At 38.3% G+C, this 24,564-nt stretch overlaps 7 protein-coding genes across 10 annotated transcripts in view; 3 read left to right on the forward strand and 4 right to left on the reverse strand.

Annotated features, from left to right (window-relative positions):
* Positions 1 to 667: 667 nt before the first annotated feature.
* On the reverse strand, positions 668 to 3,220 carry LOC133722091 (protein AGENET DOMAIN (AGD)-CONTAINING P1-like). Its single transcript, XM_062148909.1, has 3 exons — positions 2,951 to 3,220; positions 1,916 to 2,356; positions 668 to 1,028 (listed from the first exon to the last, which is right to left on the reverse strand). The coding sequence occupies exons 1-3, from the start codon at positions 3,077 to 3,079 to the stop codon at positions 1,014 to 1,016; spliced, it is 585 nt and encodes a 194-aa protein (XP_062004893.1). The 5' UTR covers positions 3,080 to 3,220; the 3' UTR covers positions 668 to 1,013.
* LOC133722089 (pentatricopeptide repeat-containing protein At3g62890-like) lies at positions 3,115 to 6,446 on the forward strand. Its single transcript, XM_062148907.1, has one exon. It carries the CDS (start codon positions 3,249 to 3,251, stop codon positions 5,658 to 5,660), a length of 2,412 nt encoding a protein of 803 aa, XP_062004891.1. The 5' UTR covers positions 3,115 to 3,248; the 3' UTR covers positions 5,661 to 6,446.
* Positions 6,447 to 6,474: 28 nt separating this feature from the next.
* LOC133722090 (putative pentatricopeptide repeat-containing protein At1g56570) lies at positions 6,475 to 8,983 on the reverse strand. The gene is made up of 2 exons (XM_062148908.1): positions 8,179 to 8,983; positions 6,475 to 8,095 (listed from the first exon to the last, which is right to left on the reverse strand). The coding sequence occupies exons 1-2, from the start codon at positions 8,788 to 8,790 to the stop codon at positions 6,884 to 6,886; spliced, it is 1,824 nt and encodes a 607-aa protein (XP_062004892.1). The 5' UTR covers positions 8,791 to 8,983; the 3' UTR covers positions 6,475 to 6,883.
* Positions 8,984 to 10,095: 1,112 nt separating this feature from the next.
* LOC133720614 (protein RTF1 homolog) lies at positions 10,096 to 13,905 on the forward strand. The gene is made up of 2 exons (XM_062147022.1): positions 10,096 to 10,304; positions 11,828 to 13,905. Exon 2 carries the CDS (start codon positions 11,895 to 11,897, stop codon positions 13,842 to 13,844), a length of 1,950 nt encoding a protein of 649 aa, XP_062003006.1. The 5' UTR covers positions 10,096 to 10,304; positions 11,828 to 11,894; the 3' UTR covers positions 13,845 to 13,905.
* Positions 13,906 to 14,055: 150 nt separating this feature from the next.
* LOC133720613 (alkaline/neutral invertase A, mitochondrial-like) lies at positions 14,056 to 18,068 on the reverse strand. The gene is made up of 6 exons (XM_062147021.1): positions 17,079 to 18,068; positions 16,433 to 16,592; positions 15,997 to 16,208; positions 14,961 to 15,454; positions 14,826 to 14,874; positions 14,056 to 14,658 (listed from the first exon to the last, which is right to left on the reverse strand). Exons 1-6 carry the CDS (start codon positions 17,853 to 17,855, stop codon positions 14,332 to 14,334), a joined length of 2,019 nt encoding a protein of 672 aa, XP_062003005.1. The 5' UTR covers positions 17,856 to 18,068; the 3' UTR covers positions 14,056 to 14,331.
* A 3,320-nt stretch (positions 18,069 to 21,388) lies between these two features.
* LOC133720616 (chloroplast stem-loop binding protein of 41 kDa b, chloroplastic) overlaps positions 21,389 to 24,564 on the forward strand; it is a 7,116-nt gene continuing 3,940 nt past the window's right edge. Inside the window, exons 1-5 of one of the 4 annotated variants that reach the window (XM_062147025.1) lie at positions 21,389 to 21,703; positions 21,822 to 21,893; positions 22,025 to 22,087; positions 22,191 to 22,625; positions 22,712 to 23,052. In XM_062147025.1, coding sequence (XP_062003009.1) covers positions 21,593 to 21,703; positions 21,822 to 21,893; positions 22,025 to 22,087; positions 22,191 to 22,625; positions 22,712 to 22,933 — 903 coding nt within the window. In that variant the 5' untranslated portion in view covers positions 21,389 to 21,592 and the 3' untranslated portion in view covers positions 22,934 to 23,052. Of the gene's footprint in view, positions 21,704 to 21,815; positions 21,894 to 22,024; positions 22,088 to 22,190; positions 22,626 to 22,711; positions 23,053 to 24,564 lie in introns of those variants that run through there. The other 3 variants (XM_062147027.1, XM_062147026.1, XM_062147028.1) reach the window with 3 other exon arrangements.
* Positions 23,222 to 24,530, reverse strand: LOC133720618 (AP-3 complex subunit mu). Its single transcript, XM_062147029.1, has 3 exons — positions 24,253 to 24,530; positions 23,819 to 24,026; positions 23,222 to 23,610 (listed from the first exon to the last, which is right to left on the reverse strand). Exons 1-3 carry the CDS (start codon positions 24,513 to 24,515, stop codon positions 23,365 to 23,367), a joined length of 717 nt encoding a protein of 238 aa, XP_062003013.1. The 5' UTR covers positions 24,516 to 24,530; the 3' UTR covers positions 23,222 to 23,364.

Raw genomic sequence — 24,564 nt, forward strand, 5'->3', positions numbered from 1 at the left:
GTTCTATGATTCTATCAGTTTGTAATATCTATCTGGTTCTGTGTTGTGAGAAAATACTAGTCTTTTTCAGGATTTGGTGTCTTGGTCTTAAAATGTTATGTCTTTGAATTGGTTTATCATCAGCATTCACGTTCTTTACATGAAGAGGGGTTAAAACTGTGCTTCAAATTGATGAAGGGAGGTGCTTTCCTTCCAGTTTCAACCCAGAAAATGATAAAGAGAGGTGCTTTATTGGAGCTGGTTCTATTTTCTATTCACTTTTTCAGGACCTAATTTGGTTTTTGATGCTGGACCCTTAAAAACTTAAAAAGGAGGTTTATTGAATTTAAAATTTAAATGGTCTAGAAACTAGTCAAACTACAATTGCTCCAACTCTGATAGGCCAAAGACGGACATATATAGTTCACATTGAACAACAAAGTAAAAACTACCTACTGCAAATATTGAGATTTATAGATCTCCTGCTTATGGGTCCCTAGTAATGTTGAAAGTGATTGCTATCAACCATGGAGATGAGAGTTCTCTCAAGTATTAGCTCCTCGTAATCTTTGGATTTTGGACCACAACCAGAAGGGAAACAAGAAAAAGGAAAATTGAAGATGCAAATAGTATCCTCAATGGGTAGATTACCAATCTACGGATTTACTCTACGATCCAGTTAAAAGAATAGACTAAAATCTGATAACCATTTAAATGCAAATTCAAGGGATTTCAACTAGCAATTGTAAACTTATATTACAAAACGAAATTTCCATCAATTATTGACACCTTGTCACAAAACTAAAGACAAGGAGGCAACAAAAACCCCATTCTCAGTATGCACCGACAATGCTGAAACAACTCGTCCTACATTTCAGTAGCTGGTAAAATGGAATTTACAGATCCGGCCATGGTTTAACAGCTTCACGGTTGCTTGATTAGAGGGTTTTTTTCAGGCAAAGTGATCGACTAAATAAGATAAACACCAGGTCTCCCAATTACTTCAGAGGAACCCTATTCCATTTTCCACAGAACTATAACTTTAACTCCTGCCAAGAATAGAGAATCAGCCAACAATTAGATAAAACTACAATAGCAGAATGTATTAGAAAGAAGGAGATGTGTGATTTTGGAAATTACGATCATCAGAATTAGACATTGACACCTAGAAGAGAATAAATGTTGCCATCAGAATATGCCACACAATGCAGTCTTCTTGACCACTTGAATTGAACCCCCAACAGACAACCATGGGGTAGCTTTCAGCTAGAAGGTGGAACTGTAAGCAGTTGTAACTATCAATTCATTTATAACCGTCCTACATCTTTCCATTTATGGCAACCTAAAACAGTAATTACCATAGAGAAAAGTTACCTACAGGAGTGACTCTAACAACTGTAGGCCACTTACAGTTACTCTCCAACGAGGACCAAATTCAGACCCAAATTTGGAAGGCCATATACTCAATTTGGGTTGGCAAGGCTGATTTGTTCACTTTGTATTGTGTACATCCCATCTACAAATAGTCTGATGCTGACTAAAGGTTTTGCAGATGCTCTAGAACTCAACTATTTCCCCAACTGGCTTTCTCATTCTCATACAAGATGTGAGACTTATGTGAGTTTGGAAATAATATGAGTCTCACCTCAGGAAGAAGTTGGACTCTAAAATATTTTCCAACTATATCATGATCTATTACTCATTCCCCAAAAATGGAGGGAGGCAATCAAAGAATTTGTTTTTAGATGAGATTTGTAATATCTTAATGTCACTACAGTTGGTAAACAGTCAATCTTTGCCCAAAGCTTGCTACTTTAGTGTGAAATGTTGCACTTGGAAGCCAAGGAGTCAGTTTTTAAGAGAATTTGCCATTGAACACTAAAGCAAAGTACAAGATATATGTCAATAAAATGGTTGAGATTAGATAGAGCCATACCCGAGATGGGATAACCCATTTGCCATCAATCCAGTCCTGATGAAGCCTTAACTCAGAGTGCTGATATTCAAGTTCCTCACAGGTTTCCTTGAAGTAGACTATGTACCTTGAACCTCTTAGAACCTTAGAAATAACACCAACCCACCACCCATCATTGTACAAAGCATCAACCTCGTCAAGTTGCTTGAAATGATCAACAACATTTTCTGGTGGATGAGGTCGTATGTGCATGTTATCAACCTCTTCTCTCAAAAATGCCAAATCATCCTCTGTCCTCAAGCACTTGTACTCAATAAGGAACTTGTCTCTCCCCACAGATTTCACTACAGTGGCAGCAAACCAAGAACCATGGAATCCTTCTTCATCACTGCTAACCTCAACCAGTGCTCCCTTGGTGAAGATTTCATTGCTCACAATTGAATCAGTTACATTAGGGTCATTCTGCAATTAAAAGATCTGAGCTCATGAACGAAATGCGGCGAAAACACTAGAACGAATCAGAAAAATAACAGAATGTGCAGCCAAAACAAGCAACATCAGCAAACTATGATAATGCAGAACCATATAAAGTTTCTGTCTTTGAGTACTTGCCAGCCTGGTCAGGATTTGCACCACAAGATTCTTTCTCAAAACATATTAAACTTCAAAATCTTATTATTACCATCACATTCTTTCTCACAAAAAAACAAAACAAAAATGACATCATATTTCCCAAGAAACTAAAATGCCTCAACAACCTTAGATTACTTAAACAGCTACAGTCCAAAAATTGTTCACAAAAAGCAAATTCTCATTTTCTATACCTTCACATTAGACTCACATTGACTCTGGCAAAATTGGCCCTTGTCAGCAGTAATTAAGGCCAAACTCTAATTCTCCATTTCAATGGAGAACCTAATTTTACCTTACGGTTAATTTTGAAAAAAAAATATTAACACACAAAAACTAAAAGTCCTCACTTCATTTCCGGCAATGTATATATAAACGCTGATCAGAATGCAAGAAATTTCAAAGAAAGATCAAAACTTTTCTGACCTCTCCAACTTCTTCTATCAATTCTTCACGCGGCGGAGACGGCGGAGGCGTTTCCGGCATGGGGACCAAACCAGGAGTCAGGCATTTACTGAAGTTGAAGACTTTGGTTCTTCGAGGCTTTCGAGGCATTTCTGAGTTTGGGGATTTTACTGCCACTGGTTTTAGGGATTTTACTGGTTTTTAGTAGTCAGTACTCACCTTGTGGGCTTTTTCAGCCCAAAATACTCACTGTGTCAACGTGTCAAGTTTTGATTTGCTGAATTATATTGGCGGGAGTTAATTTTTGCAATTACCAAATATGGGTTTTGCCTTCAAAGTCCATACCTTTGCAGTTGAAACACTTCATGTCCCCTCTTCAAAGTTCAAACCTTTAGCTATGAACTTGGCTAGAATGACCATAAACTTGTCAATTTTAGAAACCCAGTTGCCAAAATGCAAGAATCTCAAGCAGTTCAATCAAATACTATCTCAGATGATCCTCACTGGTTTCATTAGGGACACATATGCTGCAAGTAGAGTTCTCAAGTTCTCCACTGACTCTTCTTTCAGTGACATTGATTTGTCGTTAAGAATTTTCAACCACATTGAGAACTCAAATGGGTTCATTTGGAACACTATGATGAAAGCTTATGTACAAAGAAACTGTCCCCAAAAGACTTTGAGTCTTTACAAATTGATGTTGGGTAAGAATGGGGATAGAGATAATTATACATACCCAATCCTAGTTCAAGCTTGTGCTATGAGAGCATCAGAGTTTGAAGGGAAACAGATGCATAGTCATATATTGAAGTTTGGGTTTGGTTCAGATGTGTATGTGCAGAACACATTGATCAACATGTACTCTGTTTGTGACAATATGAGGGATGCACGCAATGTGTTTGATGAAATGCCTGTGTTGGATTCGGTGGCGTGGAATTCGATATTGGCAGGGTATGTTAGGGTGGGGGATGTGGAGCAGGCAAAGTGTATATTTGAGCAGATGCCAGTGAGGAACACGATTGCTTCGAATTCTATGATTGTGTTGTTTGGTAAAAGAGGTTGTGTAAGTGAGGCTCGGCGGTTGTTTGATGAACTGCCTCAGAAGGATATGGTTTCGTGGAGTGCGCTGATTTCTTGTTTCGAGCAAAATGAGATGTATGAGGAGGCTTTGGATATGTTTGTGAAAATGGTTGCTAATGGAGTTATGGTGGATGAGGTTGTGGTGGTTAGTGTGCTTTCGGCATGTGCACATTTGTCAGCTGTCCACACAGGGAAGTTGATCCATGGCTTAGTTGTGAAGATTGGAATTGAAAGTTATGTTAATCTTCAAAATGCGTTTATTCACATGTATTCGAGTTGTGGGGAGATAATGATTGCGGAGAAACTGTTCAATGCAGCCTACAACCTGGATCAGATATCTTGGAACTCAATGATATCGGGGTACTTGAGATGTGGTTTAGTTGAAGCTGCTAAGACATTATTTGATTCCATGCCTGAGAAGGATGTAGTGTCTTGGAGTGCAATGATATCAGGCTATGCTCAGCATGACCGGTTTTCAGAAACTTTGGCATTGTTCCAGGAGATGCAGCTGTGTGGAATTAGGCCCGATGAGACCACTTTGGTGAGTGTCATCTCGGCTTGCACTCATTTGGCTGCCCTTGACCTGGGCCAATGGATTCATGCTTATATAAGGAAAAATAGCCTTAAAGTTAATGTCTTTCTTGGGACAACCCTTATTAACATGTACTTGAAATGTGGGTGTGTGGAAAATGCATTGGAGGTTTTCGAGGAGACAGCAGAAAAGGGAGTTTCTACTTGGAATGCTCTTATTCTTGGGTTGGCAATGAATGGGTTGGTGGAGAAGTCGCTTGAAATGTTTGCAAAGATGAAGACAAGGGGTGTGACACCTAATGAAATAACCTTTATGGGAGTTATTGGAGCTTGTCGTCACATGGGCTTGGTAGATGAGGGGCGTCGCCACTTCGATTCCATGATGCAGGAACACAAGATAGAACCCAATGTTAAGCATTACGGATGCATGGTTGATCTTCTTGGACGTGCTGGTATGCTCAAGGAGGCAGAGGACCTCATTGAAAGTATGCCTATGACACCAGATGTTGCTACTTGGGGTGCCTTACTGGGGGCTTGTAAGAAACATGGGGACAATGACAGGGGTGAGAGGATAGGAAGAAAGCTCATTGAGCTCGATCCTAACCATGATGGGTTCCATGTGTTGTTGTCCAATATATGTGCTTCGAAAGGTGATTGGAATGGTGTTCATGAGATTAGGGGAATAATGATGCAACATGGGGTGGTAAAGACCCCAGGTTGTAGCATGATCGAAGCAGATGGTGTAGTTCATGAATTTCTAGCAGGAGATAAGAAACACCCTCGAATGAAAGAGATTGAGGTTATGCTAGATGAAATGGCTCAGAAATTGAAGAGGGAAGGTTATGCACCAGATACAAATGAAGTATCCTTTGACATTGATGAAGAGGAAAAGGAAACTGTTCTTTTCAGACACAGTGAGAAACTGGCAATTGCCTTTGGGCTCATCGCTATCAGTCCACCATCACCAATACGAATAATAAAGAATTTGCGAATATGTAATGATTGTCACATGGCAGCAAAGTTCGTCTCGAAAGCTTTTGGTCGTGACATTGTGGTGAGGGATAAGCACCGCTTTCACCACTTTAAGCAGGGATCTTGTTCCTGCAATGACTATTGGTAGTAGATTAGTACTGAAGTTGGTTCGAACATTATTCACCTAGTGGATGTTCTTGGTTATAGAAAGGCACACCAACAGACCAATATGATGCTTTGAAGCTAATTGTTGCGACAACAACAAATAACACATGGTTGAATATCGATGCATATACTACCTCCAAGAGGTAAAAGGAGGCATTGGCCTTTGTTGGGTTGGAAAAGGATGAACTAGGAGTTCAGAAGCACCAAATACCAATGGGGAAAATCTCGTGGAATGATTCCGGTGGTACATAAAGTCACGGCTGATTTTTCTCACAGTGGCAAGACAAGTTGAAAATGCAGCCAGCCAGCCACAGATGTTTCTATTTCTTCCATGGTCACTGGTGCTGAAGATATATGGAACCGATATATAACAGTCCATCAGCAACTCATCCATCTGATGGTCAAGTATCACCATGTGCTAGAGATTGCAATCAAAATAACTGCAATGGTCTGAATCTTGTGAGCCTGCGGTTAAGTAATCTCTTGCTCTTGTAAGCTGAGACGCAGTTTTCTTAGAACTTGACATGGGCTCACAATGGAGGAAATCTAATCAGGCACATGAGATGACAATATGACGGTTACATAACCGTGTTTCTGGGTTGAGAGTTGAGACCAAAACTCATCGGCAGTAGTATTTTTAATTTTTCAGAACTTTGGTTTATATTGCACGGTTGCACCTAATGAAGTGTATTTTACCGTTATTCTATGCATTTGATTTGTTTATGTTGGCAGCCAATGTATTAATTAATAATGGAAATTGCATTTGTTATATCTGGAAATCATGAGGTAAACAGATATTGAACGAAATTCAACTTGGTAATTTGGAGAAATATATTCAGCAGCAGCCAAAGAGAGCAAGTAAATTCGCATTTACTTTCAGTTCTGAATTTTGTTAGCAGTATTATCATAATGGTTAGCTTTGAGTTCAAAAGAATGGTCATCTCCCTCGCCCGGTGCCCCGTCTTTGATGCTTGAACTTCAACCTTTGTGAAAGATGAATTCTTCATCTTGTTTACAGTTCCTTTGTTTCTGTGACTTGAACTAACCAAAACTGACTCTTTGCAAGAGAGGCTGGGAGTAATGTTGTGTTCTTCCTTGCCATGTTGTCCAGTATGACATTTGTTCACAACAATGGAATGTTAATCCAATTAATATCCTCGTGTTTGTCTCAACAAGGTGTTTCAGCTCCTTCACTAAAGCTTCTGTTCAAGTTCCATCATCTTGGTCATGTACAGAGCAATCCAAATCAGTTAAGTACTCTGCCTCTTTCATATGCCAAATCAGTAATTCCAAAACTCCATACACCCACTTTATATGAGAACCCATCTTATCTCCTACAACAAAACTATAAACCTGATCTCTTACCTCAATCCAACTCTGTCCTGCCTCTTTCTTATTCCCCATTCCTCTCATCAACATTCTCATATTGGCAAATTCCCCCCACTTACCTTCAGCGGCATAAAAATTTGACAGCATCACATATGTTCCCGCCATGTTTGGCCTCAAATCTAATATCCTCTGAGCAGCTAGTCTGCTCAAATGTGGAAGCTTATGTGCTCTGCACGCTCCAAGAAGTGCACCCCAAACAGACTCATCAGGCTTAAATGGCATGCTCTCTATTAACTCATAAGCTTCCTCGATTCTCCCAGCACGGCACAGCAAATCCACCACGCAACCATATATGTCCTTATCTGGAGTAACCTTATAATCATTTATCATTGATTTGAAATACCTCAAGCCTTCATCGACGAGTCCAGCATGGCTGCAAGCACTCAGAACTGCCATAAACACTATTCGATCTGGCCTGATACCTGACTTTACCATCTCATCAAACAATTCAACAGCCTCTTTTCCATATCCATGATCCCCATATCCAAGCATCATGGAAGTCCAGGAGACTAAATCTCTATCAGACATTTCACTAAATATTTTGTGCGAGTCAGTAATGCTCCCACACTTGGCATACATGTCAATAAGTGCATTAGCCAATGCCAAGTTCTTGTTAAAGCCTCTACGGATGATTCCACCATGAACTTGTTCACCACAGTTCAAAACTGCCAAGTTAGCACAGGCTGCTGTAACGCTAGTTAATGTGAAGCAATTCGGACTAAAGCCTTCCAACTCCATACGAGAAAATATACGTAGGGACTCCCTAGGATCCGATCTTTCATATCCAGAAATTAAGGCGTTCCAGGTAATCAGATCTTTTTTACTCATTTCATCAAAGTACTGATTTGCCTCTGATAAACAACCAAACCTACAGTACATGTCCAGTATGGAATTCATGACCGGCAGTTCAGACTCAAACGCATACTTAATTACTGCTGAATGTATTTGCCTGCCAAAAGTATGCGAGCCAATCGAAGCACAAGCTCTAATCGCAATTGAAAAGCTGAAAGGGTTCGGTTCCACTTCCTCCTGTATGCCAATAAAGTTAAAGTAAGCATCTTGTAAAACCCAATTCATTCAACAAAATGTAGGAGGATGATTCAGCCACTTACCAGCAGCATTTTCCGAAAAACTTGAAGCCCGCCATAGCCATCACCTCTATGAGTGTAGCCAGTGATCAAAGTAGTCCAACTCACAGCATTCTTCTCATGAAGGTCATTAAACACCTTGCATGCATTGTCCATGCTAACACAACAAGTAGCATACATGTCCATAAGTGCATTCTCCACATACATAGATCCCTTCATGCCATACTTAACCGCCGACCCATGAACCATTGCACCACAAGAAAGAGCCTTCATTCCTTTACAAGCCTTAAGCACACTCGAAAACGTAAAAGCATTCGGCTCCATATCAACCCTCACCATCTCACAGAACACAGCCCAAGCACTGCTGTGGTGACTGCAAGAAGTGTACCCAGCAATCATAGCAGTCCAAGTGACCACGTCTCTCTCAGACATTTCGTCGAACACCTTACGCGCTTCTTTGATAGAGCCCTTTTCAAAGTAGGACTTGATTAAGTCTGTGGCTAAGAGGTTGGGGCCCTTTGATAAAAAAGGTGGGTTTGATTGGGTGGTGGGTTCTTGGGACCAGTGAAGTGAGTTTCTGATTATGGGTGGGATGGGGTTGAAGTGGGATCTGGGTAGTAGTTTTCTTGAGGTCATCTCTGTTGCAGTTGCACATGGTCAAGCTTTCAAACTACTATTTATGGTGTTGCAAGCTATAGAGTTGCTCGCTCTCAGACTCACCAAAGGAAAGACAGCAGCTTTAGCGTTGTTCATGTGATTAGGCATGTGTTTGCTATTTGGTCAAGTCCTGACCATTGCATGTTCATGAGAGGCTAGTTTCATTTCTCATGTAAAGTCCTTTTCTTTTGAAGTAAAATAAATAATTATAATAATTTCTTCAAGACCATGACCATGCTTTCTGTCAAAAATTTAAAATTCTAGATTATAACATGTGTTTTTTAGCTTTCAATGGAAGTCAAAAATCACGACATAAATTTATTTTTACGATTTTTCAAAATTAAAAAGTAATAAAATTTATAAAAAATAAAGTGTTTAAAGTTTCGATATTTTGTCAATGGCAATCGAGCACCTGCTGGCTTTGTGGTTCGCAATTCTGATGGTCATCCTCTGCTTGCTCTGAGTAAAAATTTTGGTCATATGGACACCCTTGTAGCTGAAGCTAGGGCCTTTCGTGAAAGATTACTTCATCAGTCGCATACTTCTTCTCAAGCTCTCATTGTTGAAGGTGATTCTAACATCCTAATCGACGCCCTCAATCAGACATCTTCTATTCTTTGGCGCATCAAATTTATCCTTCAAGATATTCAAGAGCTCACACTCCATTTTGCCTCAGTCACTTTCCGCCATGTTTGGCATAAAGCCAATTTTTTGGCTAACAACCTTGTTTCTTTAGGCCACTAATTTTTTGGCTAACAACCTTGTTTCTTTAGGCCACTCTTTACCTTCTCTTTCTCATTCTGTTCGGCACTCTTAGTTGTCCTTTTCCTCCAGCACCGCCTTTCAGTTTGATATATTTGAGGGCGGTTGCTCTAGAGCGTTTGATTGTAATTTCTTTCTTTATCAAAAAAAAAAAAACATGTAATTATACTCGCTCACCAATTATATTATGATTCAAGAGTATTTAAAAAAAATAATAATAATGAGAACTTAACTCATGACGACAAAGAGTGTTTTGTCACTTCATTACGCATTTAACAAGTATATTATTAGGGATTGATGAAATCCTCAAAAAGAAGATAATAACTCTAATTAAGATTTTGTTTGAAAAATTAACCAAGTTGGTAACACCCTCACGCGAGGCACCCGCCCACTTTGTTACTAATGAAATTACCAAGAACCCTAAAAAATTTGATAAATCCTAGAATCCCAAGGGGCAAGGGCTAACAAACTCCTCCTAGATACACGACACACTCGTAGGGTAGAAGTGTGCTCCAAACTGACACATAACCATTATACACTAGAGTCTCTCTCTCTCTCTCTCTCTCATTCTACACTCCCCAACCTCCAAATCACTTCCCGCACTTTCCCGGCCACCACTCATCACCGCCGTTTAGCTTCACCCTTTGTTTCTGCCTACTCCGACCAACATTGCTGTTTGCTTTTCTTTTTACCAAAATTTACCCAATTTACGTCACCCCCTGATCACAAAGGTGACGTCTTTTTCTTCCTCTCAAATTTTTTTTTTTATTTTTACTTTTTCGGCGATCAAACAAAGACTTCTAGGTTTTTTCTGTTCAAGATGTTGAATTTGTTCTTGTTTCTGTCCTTCTGGTTGTTCCTTTGATTGTGCTAACATGAATGGTTGCATCAGTCTTCAGTTGTACTACATTGTTAGGTTTTTGTGTTTGAAATTGTTTACTTTTGTTCTTATCTTGTTTGAGCAAAATTAGGCCTTTTACTCTTGACACTCATTCTCTTGTTTTTGGTGAATGCATTGTGTTATTGTTATGGTTTAGATCATCATGAAGTTGGAAACCTTCTTGCAAAAAAGGTTGGATCTTTAGGTTTTTGGTGTAATTTTGGGGTTTCACATTTGGGTCTGGGTAACTTTCTAGCTAAAAAGGTTGGATATTTTTACTTTTCTTGTATTTTATCCTCACATCCATGCAATTACAGCTCTTGTTTCTATTTTCTCCTCTTATTATTAGTGTTGGAAGCTAGTGTAGATGGTACTTTGATTAGTCCTTGTGAAGCCTTTACTTTTAATCCTTGGGAAGCCTTTACTTTCAGTAATATTTGTAAGGGCCATTTTGATTTGGAATTACTTAAAGCAGAAAGCTTTGTCAAAAGTGAAGTTGCCTGGAGATATTAGATACTAGGATTTCATCAGTTGAACTCTTGAATGAGGTGGGGTTGTTGTATTTCGACATGCTTTGTCAATTGTCATATATCTCTTGAGATAAGTTTGTAATTGTCTGTGTCAGAAAAGAGCATGCAGACGAGTGGATATCATTTTCTTTTTTTCATAAATGAATTGAATTTGTTGTTTATTTATAAGAGGAAGGAGCGTGTAAAATGCATGAAATTGTTCATACTCATGTGGGATATTGTCCAAATAGAGAGTAAATTAAATATATGCTCGTCTTATAATGATTGTTGTTCTACTGGCTAACCACTTGGTGATGTAACGCCTTGTGAACCTTGTAGAATTCTCGATCCATCTATTTGTTGTACACGTTGCATACTATATTTTTGTTGCACGCGCCTGTGCAAGCGTGTTCCTGGGACTCTAGGTTCTTTTTTATTGCTACCATTCGTATAGGTTCTGGTCATTTCTTAAAATGCTAAGAGCTATTCTTGAATTGCAAAGTAATTAATTGCATTGTAAGACCTATTCAACGATTGTATATGTGTCATAATGGAATTATTAAGATCAATTCTTAAATTGGAGAATTGAGGATTCAACTATATATGCATGGAAATCTTACTGAATATGTTCCTTCATTATGGCATAAACTCTTGAACTGAATTGGTATCCAATAATATTGAGAAAGATTCTGTGTGCGATTATAAGTTTTTGTTAAGTTGGCTTTCCTACATTGAGATAGAAAACCATCATTGCTTTTAAACTGAATATGACTTTTCTGCAAGTCGCTCTTTTAAATCCTTCTTTTGTCAACTGTTTGTGATGCGTCTCGCATGTATCTTATGATCTTTTCTCTTATGGTTGCAGTACTCAGTCTATACATTACTCCCTGTTTTGGAGAAGCATAACTGTAGCACAAGGCAGACAGCAGACCATGGCAGACTTGGAAAATTTGCTCCTTGAGGCAGCAGGACGAACCAGTGCAGCTGTGAAAAACCGGCACCAACTTCCACATTCTAGAAAGCGACATGGAGGTTCCTTCTCTGATGATGAAAGTGACTCTGGGGATGAAGACTCAGATGGTGGTCGTAGTTATGCAAGCAAGAAGCCCTCTCAAGTACCTCTGAAGAAGAGGTTTGACCCTGCTGAAAGAGGCAGTGACGAAGAGCACGTTGATGATTCTGATCATGAGAGCGAAAACAGTGATGAATCTGATATTGGCCCTGATCTCTACAAGGATGATGCTGATCGGAGACGGCTTTCAGAGTTGACTGAACTTGAAAGAGAGATGATCTTGACAAATAGAGCAGAAAAGAAAGATGGTAAGAAGTTTATGGAAAAATTAAGATCAAAGAGAGACAAAGAAAGATCTATCCAATCAAAGAAAGAAACTTCTTCTGTCCCATTGTCCCGTGGTGTACGCTCATCAGCTAGGACTGCTGAGAAATCAGCTGCTTTGGATGATGCATTGAGTCAGTTACGAGAAAAGCGTCTGAAGCAACAAGACTTGAAGGCTCGCTATAATCTGAGGGACTCATCAAAAGGAAGTGTAGGTAGCCAGGATATTTCACCAATCAAGCGTAAATCCCTTGTTGCACCAAGTCTGATTGACTCTGATCAAAATGAGAATGCTGAGGGGTTACAAACTGAAGAAGTAGCATCAGCTTGGGATGATGACTCGTTGGATAGCGATGAGGAAAGGTTAGAGCCGCCAACATATCAGGACATAAAGGACATTACCATTCCAAGGTCGAAACTTGCAAAATGGTGTATGGAACCATTTTTTGAGGAGTTAATTGTGGGTTGCTTTGTTAGGGTTGGATTTGGGAAATCATCAAGTGGTCCAGTCTACAGGCTTTGCATGGTTCAGAACGTGGATGCCACTGATTTTAACCGGCGGTACCAGCTAGAGGGAAAAATGACACATAAATATTTGAACTGTGTTTGGGGCAGTGAAAATTCTGCTTCCAAGTGGCAGATGGCTATGGTCTCAAATTCTGCTCCGGAGGAGGAGGAGTTTAACGATTGGATTAGGGAAGTGAAGTGTAGTGCTGGCTACATGCCCAGCAAACAGGATGTATTAGAAAAGAGGGAGACCCTACAGAAATCCAACACATTTGTTTACTCAGCAACAACTGTGAAGCAAATGTTGCAGGAGAAAAAAGCCTCAGCAAGACCGGTGAACATTGCAGTTGAGAAGGATAGGTTGAGGAGGCAGTTGGAAGTTGCAGAAAGTAAGTGTGATGAGGAGGAAGTTGGGAGGATTAAGACAAGGCTCCTGGAATTGGAAGCATCCAGGCAATTCCAGGAGAAAGATTCCAAGGCTATTAGGTTAGCTGAGATGAACAGGAAGAACAGGTTTGAGAATTTTAAGAATGCATCTGGATTGAAACCAACAAATACGAATCTGAAAGCTGGGGAGGCTGGTTATGATCCTTTCTCAAGAAGATGGACTAGATCGAGGAATTACTATGTTAGAAAGACTGGAGGAGGAGATGAAGCCGCTGAAGATGAAACTGCTGAGGCAGCAAATGGAACTCTAGGTACAACCGATAACAAGGCAGAAGCAAAAGTAATGGGAAAGTTTGGCATGACAGCAACAACGGTAGCGTTGGAAGCTGCAGCAGGTGCAGGGAAGTTGGTTGATACAAGTGCTCCTGTGGACAGAGCGACAGAGTCATATACACTGCACAATTTCGAGCTGCCAATCTCGTTGGCTGCACTTCAGAAGTTTGGTGGATATCATGGTGCTCCGGCTGCATACTTGGCGAGGAAACAAAAGATAGAAGCAACTGTAGGGTACCAAGTCCCGGAGGATGATGGCAGGAGACATGCTTTGACATTGACAGTTAGTGACTATAAGAGAAGAAGAGGGCTTCTCTGAATCCTTATGCTCCACCCAAGTATGTTTTTGTAAAGTTATGTTTGTCTATTTGGCGGGAACTTTTATGCATCTAGTCTGTTATTTTGTTGGACTAACTACCTAAACCTTGCTATGGCTATGGTTTTTCTTTCCTACATTTCAGTCCATGGCAATTGGCAAGTACTAATATCAAATGTACCTATAAGATAAATCAACTCAAGTAGACAAGTGATAACTGTTAAAAGTAATTTACATTCAAATGACAAAGATTAGATTAGGCGTGAGGCACCCTCCATACTAATCATTTTATGTGTCCATTCCGATCAACTCAACTAATTAATCGGATGACAAAACCAATCATTACTGTGTAGAACATATGATACGAAGACTATGATATCCACTTCCAGTTGAAGACTGTTCTCTATCCAACTATTTTCGTATCCTATCCTATAGTTGTTGCTGTACAGTTCAACGGCAAAGTATTTTGCCCCTGAAAGAATGCGTTTCATTATATAAGAATCTGAGACCTAGCTGCACCTCTGGAGCACTTTTTCCGGCCACTCTTGCTAAGTGCGCAAACACATATCTCAAGAAGCTCGTAATCTTCCTCCCAGAATAATAAGGCCGCCTTCTCTGGATTCTCCACCAGCATCTTAGTTGTAAGGTACCCGGCAATAGTCCACGTTTGGTAAAGTCGAGATTGCTTTCCAATAAATTTCCCAGTTTTGGTATCGTAATATTCAGGCCAGCGGTCAGCTCGCAGGCTCTTCTCAGCTAAAGCAACCGCCTTTTCAGCTAGTTCTGTTCTGCCCATCTTGATGCATGCCAATGTGAACTGAAATAGGACAGTTAAAGCATTTTATATGGAAAAACCGGCTTATATCATGCACACCCATAAATAAATGAATGCTTAGTTACAAATAGGAAGAAATCTAAATCATTCACGCATGCAATTCATTTTATTCCACAAAACATATATACTTCCATCAAGGCAAAACGTACCTGCCACAGAAGTGTGGGCCAAGATCCACCATTATGATACGACCAAGGGCTGCAGGAGTCCATAACAAAATTAGTACAGCTATAGAAATCTAACACACCCCAAAACCTACAAACAGGATTATACAGCCAACTCACGTATTCTTTGGGTCACTGCCAGTGATTATACGCCACTCTTCATATTCCAAGGCAGGATAGCATATCTTAAGTGGCATATGCCCGACAAGATCATCCCACTTGGCTTCAACCAAATTCAATATAGCTTGATTTTGCTTTGGAGTACCCAAAGATGAAACAATGGACCAAAGATTTCCAAGAGTGAAAAACCTAAAGTCCATGTGAGCTGGTTGTAGATTGCCAATAAAGAATCCACCTTCCTCTGGAATCCAGTCCATTAACCATATAGGAATTTGTTCAGGATATATATTAAACTTGTTGGTGGCTTCTGTAGAGTACTCCTCTGTCTTATATCGATATATCTCATTAATCTTTTTCATATCCACCCAGTAATATTCTCTGATGTGGAATGACAAAGCACTGAGTCTGTTGTTGATAGCCCTTACCAAATTCTTGGATCCATCATTTACGGCAAGCATCTCACGGGAGCACCTTAGAGCCGAGTAAAATAAGGCCTGAAGAATCAAACTTCATATAAATCATACTAGCCAAAGATGAGGTAACATATAAATAAACTTGAATATGATGAAGTATAATTGATATGATCGTGAAAAAGATAGATAGGACCGCAACAGAACTGGTCTGATATCAGATAAAACGGCATGACCAGGATACAACCCAAGATTTTCAGAAAAGCTTAGGGTCAGCTAGCTAAAGTTAAAAGTTCAGAAGTAGCTGCTCTCAATTAGTTCAAGAAGGAAACCCACCATCAATGATTTGGCCCTATAAGTTCTACGTCCTTTTTTACAACCTCTAGAAAGCATTAAGAATGATATCCAACTAGACCCTACCGGCCTCCTACCAAGCAAGATATTTTTATTTCAGGTACATCAAAAATGGAATATTCAATCTGAATTTATGGCAGTAAAATCAAAGAAAGCAGCTGCTAAGAATATAGACTAAAGAAATAACATAAATGAATCAGTTCTATTCACGCCTAATATGAAAACTCAACGACTTAAAGCAGCTTTCTGAACTATGGAATTGAGGAACTCACTTGGATCTCGAGGGGATGACCGTGAATACCCATCCGACGGTCTATCATACAGGAGCCATCTGTGACTAAAAGAGAAGGAAACATATCAAACCCATCAGTTAAACACAAGTGCAGGATCATTTTCAAGCCTGTCTGAACATCCACCCTTTCCTGTAATCCATAGTCACCAGTTATCTTTCCATAAGCCCTCAATAGAATAATCCACCACAAACCTGTCAGAGAAGTTAATGGCACAAACAAAAAAATCATTATTCATCAGAACCATAACTGGGCAAATTAATTTATTGGAAAAAGAAATTCCCTGTATGGAGCATGTGCAAAAACGCACAGACTAAGCATCCAACAACAGCTGGACAACAATAACAAAAGACTGTGCAGCATCTTTCAAATTATTACCTTTTTAGCAGCATAATATATAATGTTCAGAAATACTTACCAGAATCCACAGGTGCGACACGGCCAATAGCTGATTCACCAAAATCTGGATCCAAAACTTCTTCAAACTTGTTCTCATCAAGAGGCACAGTTCTAACTTTAAAACTTGCAGGCATCAATCCCTGCCCTGGGCTATAGCAATCAACAGTTTTTTCCCAACTCTAAGATAAAAGAAACCTATGATAAGAATTTCATGAAACCCAAAACATTTAATTTATGGTACATTATGTCAACAACAACAGCATGAAAGGTTTGGGAAAAAAAAAATTGTTCAAAACATAAAAAGAGATTAGAGTAACATTTTCTTAGAATATATAGATAGGTATCAGTTGACTATATATTACTACTTCACCAAGATCAATGGAATGTTGGTTTGGCAAAAAAAAAGAAAAAAAAAAAGAATGATGTCACTTGTTGAACTCCATTAGTACCAATGTTTAAATGTAATACATAGGAACTCTTGATTATTTAATAATTTCTAATCCACAACAAAATTTAAACAAGGTTTTCATTCAAGATTAATCAGTTAATCATATATTAAGAATAGCTCCACCACAAAAAAGAAGGAAATGCATAATGATGAAGGCTTGAAGATCAACAACACAACATGAAAAACCACAAAGAGACGAATAAATGTGAATGATTACCTGCAATTGCAATGTATGAAGCAGGAAGTTCCTCACAATCTCTCCTTCTCCCTTGAGCAAGAAAGCAAGTGCTGATGGAACAAAATCACGTATAAACACTTGATCATAATTCAATGGCTGCTTATCATTCGGATCATTTGCAGCCATAGTCCCAATAGGACTCCCACAATACATCACAAGCGAATCCCTCAACAGCTTCCAAGCGTCCTTCTCAATATCCGAAAGCTCCCTCTCAGAACTCAGAACCTTAGCTTCATCCAAACCCTCCGCATTCTTCACATTTTCATCAGCAACCTCTATCCTAGACTGTTCCTCCCCCACAACATTCTCATCCTTATCAATCCTTTCCACGACCAAAGGCTTCACATTAATACCACCCTGAACATAAACCCTCTCAAAGTTGTTCTCATTCACCCGGGTCTCCACCGATGTCGAAAAATCACGACCCTTGGGTCCAATACTATCAATAACAGAAACACCCCTACTTCTAAATGACCTAGAAATAACCCCAGATTGGCCAAAACTCCAATTGGATACCGAAAAGGCTTTCTGGGTATCACTCAAAACACTCCCAAATCCTAATACACGACAAGGGTATGTGTGATATTGGCCTTTCTGCTCAAAATTTATGCACAACTTTGATAAATTTCCATTCTTTGCTGACCCACTGTGGATTTTAACAGGCGTGAACCCGAAAAACGCAGAGTTTCGAATACCACTCAGGATTCTACAAGTGGGTTTCATTGTAGAATGACAAAGAAAACTAAGGGAAATCATATCCAACAATAACAAGTATGATTGATCAGCAAATTTCAAATCTTTAATATTGTAACTATATCATGCATATACACAGCTATTCTGGGCCTTTGAAGATTGAGATAGAGAGCTGGGATTTGCGTTCAACTTACATAGAGGGAAGACGATCATCGGAGGAAGAGAGAAATTGTAGCAACAAGCCACCGTTTTTGGACGACAAAATTGGTGGAAGTATAAATAGTGGAAGTTGTGGTTTTATATATAGGCTGTTTGGGTGTAGAGAGGGAAGGAAGGGCAACCCTGGCAGGTGACATACTTTAATTGGTTAGTAGATTTACTTAAGCACTCCCTAATTACTATGTAATACATTTTTGTTTGATGATATTGCCATAATTAACGAAGTGGATGCATTTAGAACTAAATTGTATTTTTAGAAAAAGGATATATTTACTTTTCAAGTATCTGCCTCACGGTGATATGTATTTTGTCTTATAATCATATGTACTTTCTATTTTATACGTTTGAAGTTTGAAATTCGATTCATGAACAATCGAAGTCACAAACTGATAATAAAATTTAAAAACTCATGTCTTCAACCGGCGGGACATTCTTTGAGCAAGGAAGTTATACATGATGGTGTATTGTATAAGTATCCATAGATGTTATATCTTCTTTAAATAAAGACTAACGCAACTTTCACTTCAATAGCTCGTTCAACTCTCTTAAAGAAATTTTGGTGCAATGAAATTAATATTTGATTTTGTGGTTGTTGGAAACCAATAGAGAAACCGTTTAGTTCGAGACCATAAAAATAATCATTTTATAAATTATTAATCGACTGAAATAAAGTAGAAAACATCATCAATAAATTAGTACATTTAAGAGCATCTTTAGCAGTGTTAGTCATTTTTGAATTAAATTTTAGCTAAAATAGTTAAAAAGTCATTTTAACTAACCACTTTAGGAGTTTGGTGCAGTTGCTAAAATAGATAAAAATCTAAACATGTTCTCTAAAATAGTTAAGGAGCCAAAATAGATAATCTGCTAAAAATGCTCTAACAACATGTTTTAATACGAAATAAATCCTCATATTATAGATAGGCTAACTACAATAATTGAAATTACTCTAAAATTTAATCAATCCAAAACATGTTTAATCATCCAAAAATTCTCCAAACAAAAATAATCTGCTCTTTGAAGTAGATATTTTCGCTTTTGGGAGCCGCCGCTCTCCCTGTAATCAACTTGCGGTGGTGTACGTGGCAAATTATAAATCTAGTTAAATATTAACATTAGTATTCATAAACTTCTGGTTATGGCTGTTTATTGCGTGAACGCAAGGGCATTTCAGACATTTTCACGTGTCTAGAGTTCAGTGGATAAGGGTTGGTGACTTGTTCAGAGAACACTATCCACTACTTTTCGTATCCCAAATTCTAGGCAGCCCAATTTCTTAGGCACCACGCCACCACTCATATCATGCCATTTACAACCTAAAACAACCAAAAGAAAATAACACCATGTCACCCTTCACATGAACATGTTGAGAGAAATAAGAACAAAGCAGGTTTGATTACCTATATTCTTAATTGCAATGTAATGACATAGAGATTTTATATGTAGACATAAAAAGCGAGTTCTTTTATTGATGATTTTTATTTTTCGAAAGGGGATGAGCCATATTGGTCTTGAAAGTGAAATTATTATCGAAATTGATGTTCAGGAGACTCTTAGTTGAGTATGCAAGATAATTGGGCGGAATGCAAATCATGTTACTTAACAAGGTAGTAAGATTATTGATTTTCTAGCTCAGTGTACGTCATAAATAAAGAAATAGCTTTCACAGTAATCTCTAATTCTCTAGGACCAAAAGAAGCCTAAATGAAAATATATATTCACTCGTGATATGAAGAAAAAGGTATGGCCCATTATTGTTGGCCTGCCTTCGGTACTGGGCCTCAAAGTCCATCTCTTTGTTTCTTTCTGGCTATATGATTAGACTCACTGTCAGGGAGATTGTTGCTGATAACATGCTATGAATGATAGGCTGTGGATATAACCAACAGAAAGCAAGAAAAGGAAAGCAGGATAGGGTTTGGGTGTAGAGAGGGAAGGAAGGGCAACCCTGGCAGATGACATACTTTAATTGGTTATTACTTATTAGATTTACTTAAGCACTCCCTAATTACTATGTAATCAATATATATATTTTGTTTGATGATATTGCCATAATTAACGAAGTGGATGCATTTAGAACTAAATTGTATTTTTAGAAAAAGGGTATATTTAATTTTCAAGTATCAGCCTCACGATCATATGTATTTTGCCTCATGATCACATGTATTTTCTATTTTATACGTTTGAAGTTCGAAATTCGATTCATGAACAATCGAAGTCACAAAGACACAAACTGATAATAAAATTTAAAAACTCATGTCTTCAACTGGTGGGACATTCTTTGAGCAAGGATGTTATACATGATGATATATGGTATAAGTACTCATAGATGTTATATCTTTTTTCTTTTTCTTTTTTGAATAATGATGTTATATCTTTTTTAAATAAGGACTAACGCAACTTTCACTCCAGCAACTCGTTCAACTCTTTTAAAGAAATTTTGGTGCAATGAAATTAATATTTGATTTTGTGGTTGTTGGAAACCAAAAGAAAAACCGTTCAGTTCGAGACCATAAAAATAATTATTTTATAAATTATTAATCGACTGAAATATAGTAGAAAACATTATCAATAAATTAGCACCTTTAACAACATGTTTTAATACACAAAATAATGTTTTGGCTAACTACAATAATTGAAATTACTCTAAAATTTAATCATCCAAAACATGTTTGATTAATCATCCAAAAATTCCCCAAACAAAAATAATATGCTCTTGAAGTAGATATTTTCGCTTTTGGGAGCCGCCGCTTGAAACTTGCAGGGGTGTACGTGGCAAATTATAAATCTAGTTTTTTATTTTTTGAGAAGAAAGGATAATTTATAGAATATTAACATTAGTATTCATAAACTTTGGTTATGGCTGTTTATTGCGTGAACGCAAGGGCATTTCAGACATTTGCACGTGTCTAGAGTTCAGTGGATAAGGACTGGTGACTTGTTCAGAGAACACTATCCACTACTTTTCGTATCCCAAATTCTAGGCAGCCCAATTTCTTAGGCACCACGCCACCACTCATGTCATGCCATTTACAACCAAAAGAAAATAACACCATGTCACCCTTCACATGAACATGTTGCGAGAGATACAGGTTTGATTACCTATATTCTTAATTGCAATGTAATGACGTAGAGATTTTATTTGTAGGACATAAAAATCGAGTTTAGCATCAGCCTGTATTGATGATTTTTATTTTTCAGAAAGGGATGAGCTAATGAGCCATATTGGTCTTCAAAATTGGCCGGAATGCAAATCATTTTAGGTAGTAAGATTATTGATTTTCTAGCTCCGTGTACGTTATAATTAAAGAAATAGCTTTCACAGATCTCTAGGACCAAAAGAAGCCTAAATGAAAAAATATATATATAGAGTTAATTATATTCACTCGTGATATGAAGAAAAAGGTATGGCCCATTATTGTTGGCCTGCCTTCGGTACTGGGCCTCAAAGTCCATCTCTTGTTTCTTTCTGGCTATGAGTCTCATACTGTCAGGGAGATTGTTGCTGATAACATGCTATGAATGATAGGCTGTGGATATAACAAACAGAAAGCAAGAAAAGGAAAGCAGGATAGGGAAACATGGCAAGGTTGGTGATGATGCAGCAGCACCAACAGCACAGTCCACCTTCCTTCTCTCCTCTTCCTTCTCTCTCTGACTTTAATGGCACCAGACTTCAAACCCAACTCCAGGTTCTCTTTCTGTGATTCTGTCTTTCACAAATTTTGCTCTACTTTCTGCTCCATGTATCAAAATGTTAGGAACTTCATTGACTAGTTATTTCTCAACTTATATATACATACTTTACAGTATAGGAGAAAGGTATCACAGCTAAAAGAAGCATTACATGTTGCAGCATCAAATGTAAAGAAGACTCTTACTGTGAGTGGCACCCAATTCATTTGATATAGTACTTCGTACCCTTTTCCTTCAAATTTTGTTCCTTTTCCATATATGTCTTTTGGATTTTGTTCTAGTTTTCCATCTCTGATACCATATCACCACAATGGCAGGTGAGCCTCACTGAGCAAATGTCAGGTGCATCAAATAAGGGTAGTGCTGATTTTTCGTCCAAGGTATGCTAGCGGTCACATATAGGTCCTCTATACCACACATTTATAAATTTGACATAAAAAAAAAAATGAATCTTGTTGCTATATATTTCTAATATATAATCAGACTAAAGATTTTGCAGTTCCTAGGAGGAATGCAATGGCCTTAATCTTGTCAGGTTGCATCTTCTCTCAAGTCAGTTTGCAAAGTCCTGCATTTGCTCAACAAACTGTTGCGTTGAGGGAGTACATAGATAGTTTTGATGGCTACTCATTCAAGTACCCTAAGAATTGGATTCAGGTCAAAGGTGCTGGAGCTGACATTTTCTTTAGAGACCCTTATATTCTTGATGAAAACCTAGCTGTGGATTTGTCCTCTCCTTCATCCTCGAATTACAAGAGCGTTGAAGATCTGGGTCCGCCAGAAGTAGCCGCAAAGCAAGTGCTTAGGCAGTATCTGACTGAGTTCATGTCTACAAGACTCGGGGTGAAGCGTGAGGGGAAAGTTCTTTCTACATCTTCAAGGGTTGCTGATGACGGGAAACTTTATTACCAAGTTGAGGTGAGGTGATTTTGATGTTGTGAATTTCAGTTCTGTGCATTATTAGAACTATTTCCTTATAATGTGGTTTGAAATGTGTTTTCCAGGTGAACATAAAATCATATGCAAGCAACAATGAACTGGCTGTTATGCCGAAAGATCGTGTGGTTAGTATGGAATGGAACAGGAGGTACCTAACTGTTCTAGGAGTTGAAAACAACCAGTTGTATGCGTTGAGATTACAGACACCAGAAAATGTATTTGTGGAAGAAGAAAGTGATCTTCGCCGGGTTATGGAATCATTTAGAGTGAACAAGGTGGCTGCTTAAGTACCGTGAGATTGTACAAAATTTTGTAATCCAAGGCTCACTTCCCTAGTTTATTTTTCTTCTTCCACCAATTTGGAGTTCAAGAACATTCATTGTTTAATTTATCAGCAATTCTCCCATGTTTGATGCTTCTCATCTTCAAGCATACTAAGTTAACATGAGGTAGGCCAACAAATTCTAATTCCAATTATGTGAAACAGACTTCTCTTTTATTTTCTTGTCATTTTGTAAATTTTCAGTACAGGGCAAAATCACTATATCTGGATTTCACCTTAATCATCAGCACTGTTATTAGGATCTCAGACCAAAGATTTTCTATAACAAAAAAGAAATTTACAGATGAAACTATCAGTGGCATTCTCACACCATAATGTACACAAATTGATCTCATTTCACACAGCTTTGAAAGAAAAAAAAATTGTATTGCTGAATTACGACCTAACTTCAAATTGCCCTGCTTTAGTGAGTGCTCGAAAGCCCTTGTATGGTCGATTTGGTAGATTCCTCAAATCGAGCTTATCTATCTGCAAGCCAGAGAGAGCAACACCCATGATCCTAAAACTTGCTTGAAATGTGGGGAACACATGAAGGCGCTCTAATCCCATTTCAAGCACTAATGTTCCAGACATGGAAGGGGTTTTATCTTTAGGAATACGCCCAATTGACCATGAACAGGTCTGCATAAACAAGAATATAAAATCAAAATCCAACCAGAAGATACTCATCAGCAGTTTTGGGTGCAAAGTGCAGATGTTGCAATGAGAAAGCATAACAGCAGCGAAAAAGTATTTTCTAAAGTGGATTACCTATATACCATTTTTACAAGGGTAGATGTCATGTCAAGGTAATGAGTTATATGCCAATACGGCAATACTATATTAGTACCTTATTTGAAAGAATGTTTACTGTTCCATGATTTGAAGTCAGATCAGCTGATAAAATGCATGGAGGCAGTTGAAATTGCACAGTTATTGAATCAATGGTCTTTCCAGGATCATTTCGTATTCCAACCATCACACTAACACGACATGTTCCAGCATCTGAGGTTAGCTGTGGCTTTACATAGATTGGAGAGCTTTTCAACTTTCTAACCCTGCACAAGGGCACATGAGGTTTGTTAGAATTAAAATAAGACAAGGACAGAAATCATGCAACACTATACACTCTAATTTGTAAACTTGGTAATTTTCGCTGAACTCAACCATATTACCCTGTATAGATATTAAGCATCACAGTAATTGACTATATTAGCCTATCCAGTTTTAGTATGTCCTAAACTTCATACAACGTAAATCACACGTGTCTGTTTAACACCATACCTGTAACTCATTAGCTTGAACTGTCCATCAGGCGGCACAAACGACAGAATTTGCTGGGATTCCCAAGGCCGAAACCGAACACATGGATGGAATCTTACATCATCAAGAATAGAAGGGTTTGAAAAGGAAAGAGTCAAATCAGGTACACCTGATAAATGGGAGTTCACTTGAACTTCACCATATATCTCGCATTTTACCAGGACCCCATCCCTAAGCAGCATAAAAACAACTAATGTGAGCACAAAAGCTTGAGATACAATCATATCAAACACTAAATACTGACTACCAATCCTGCAAAGATCCTTTTTTTTC

This window comes from Rosa rugosa, chromosome 7 (genome assembly GCF_958449725.1).
Source record: "Rosa rugosa chromosome 7, drRosRugo1.1, whole genome shotgun sequence".
Taxonomy (NCBI): Eukaryota; Viridiplantae; Streptophyta; class Magnoliopsida; order Rosales; family Rosaceae; genus Rosa; species Rosa rugosa.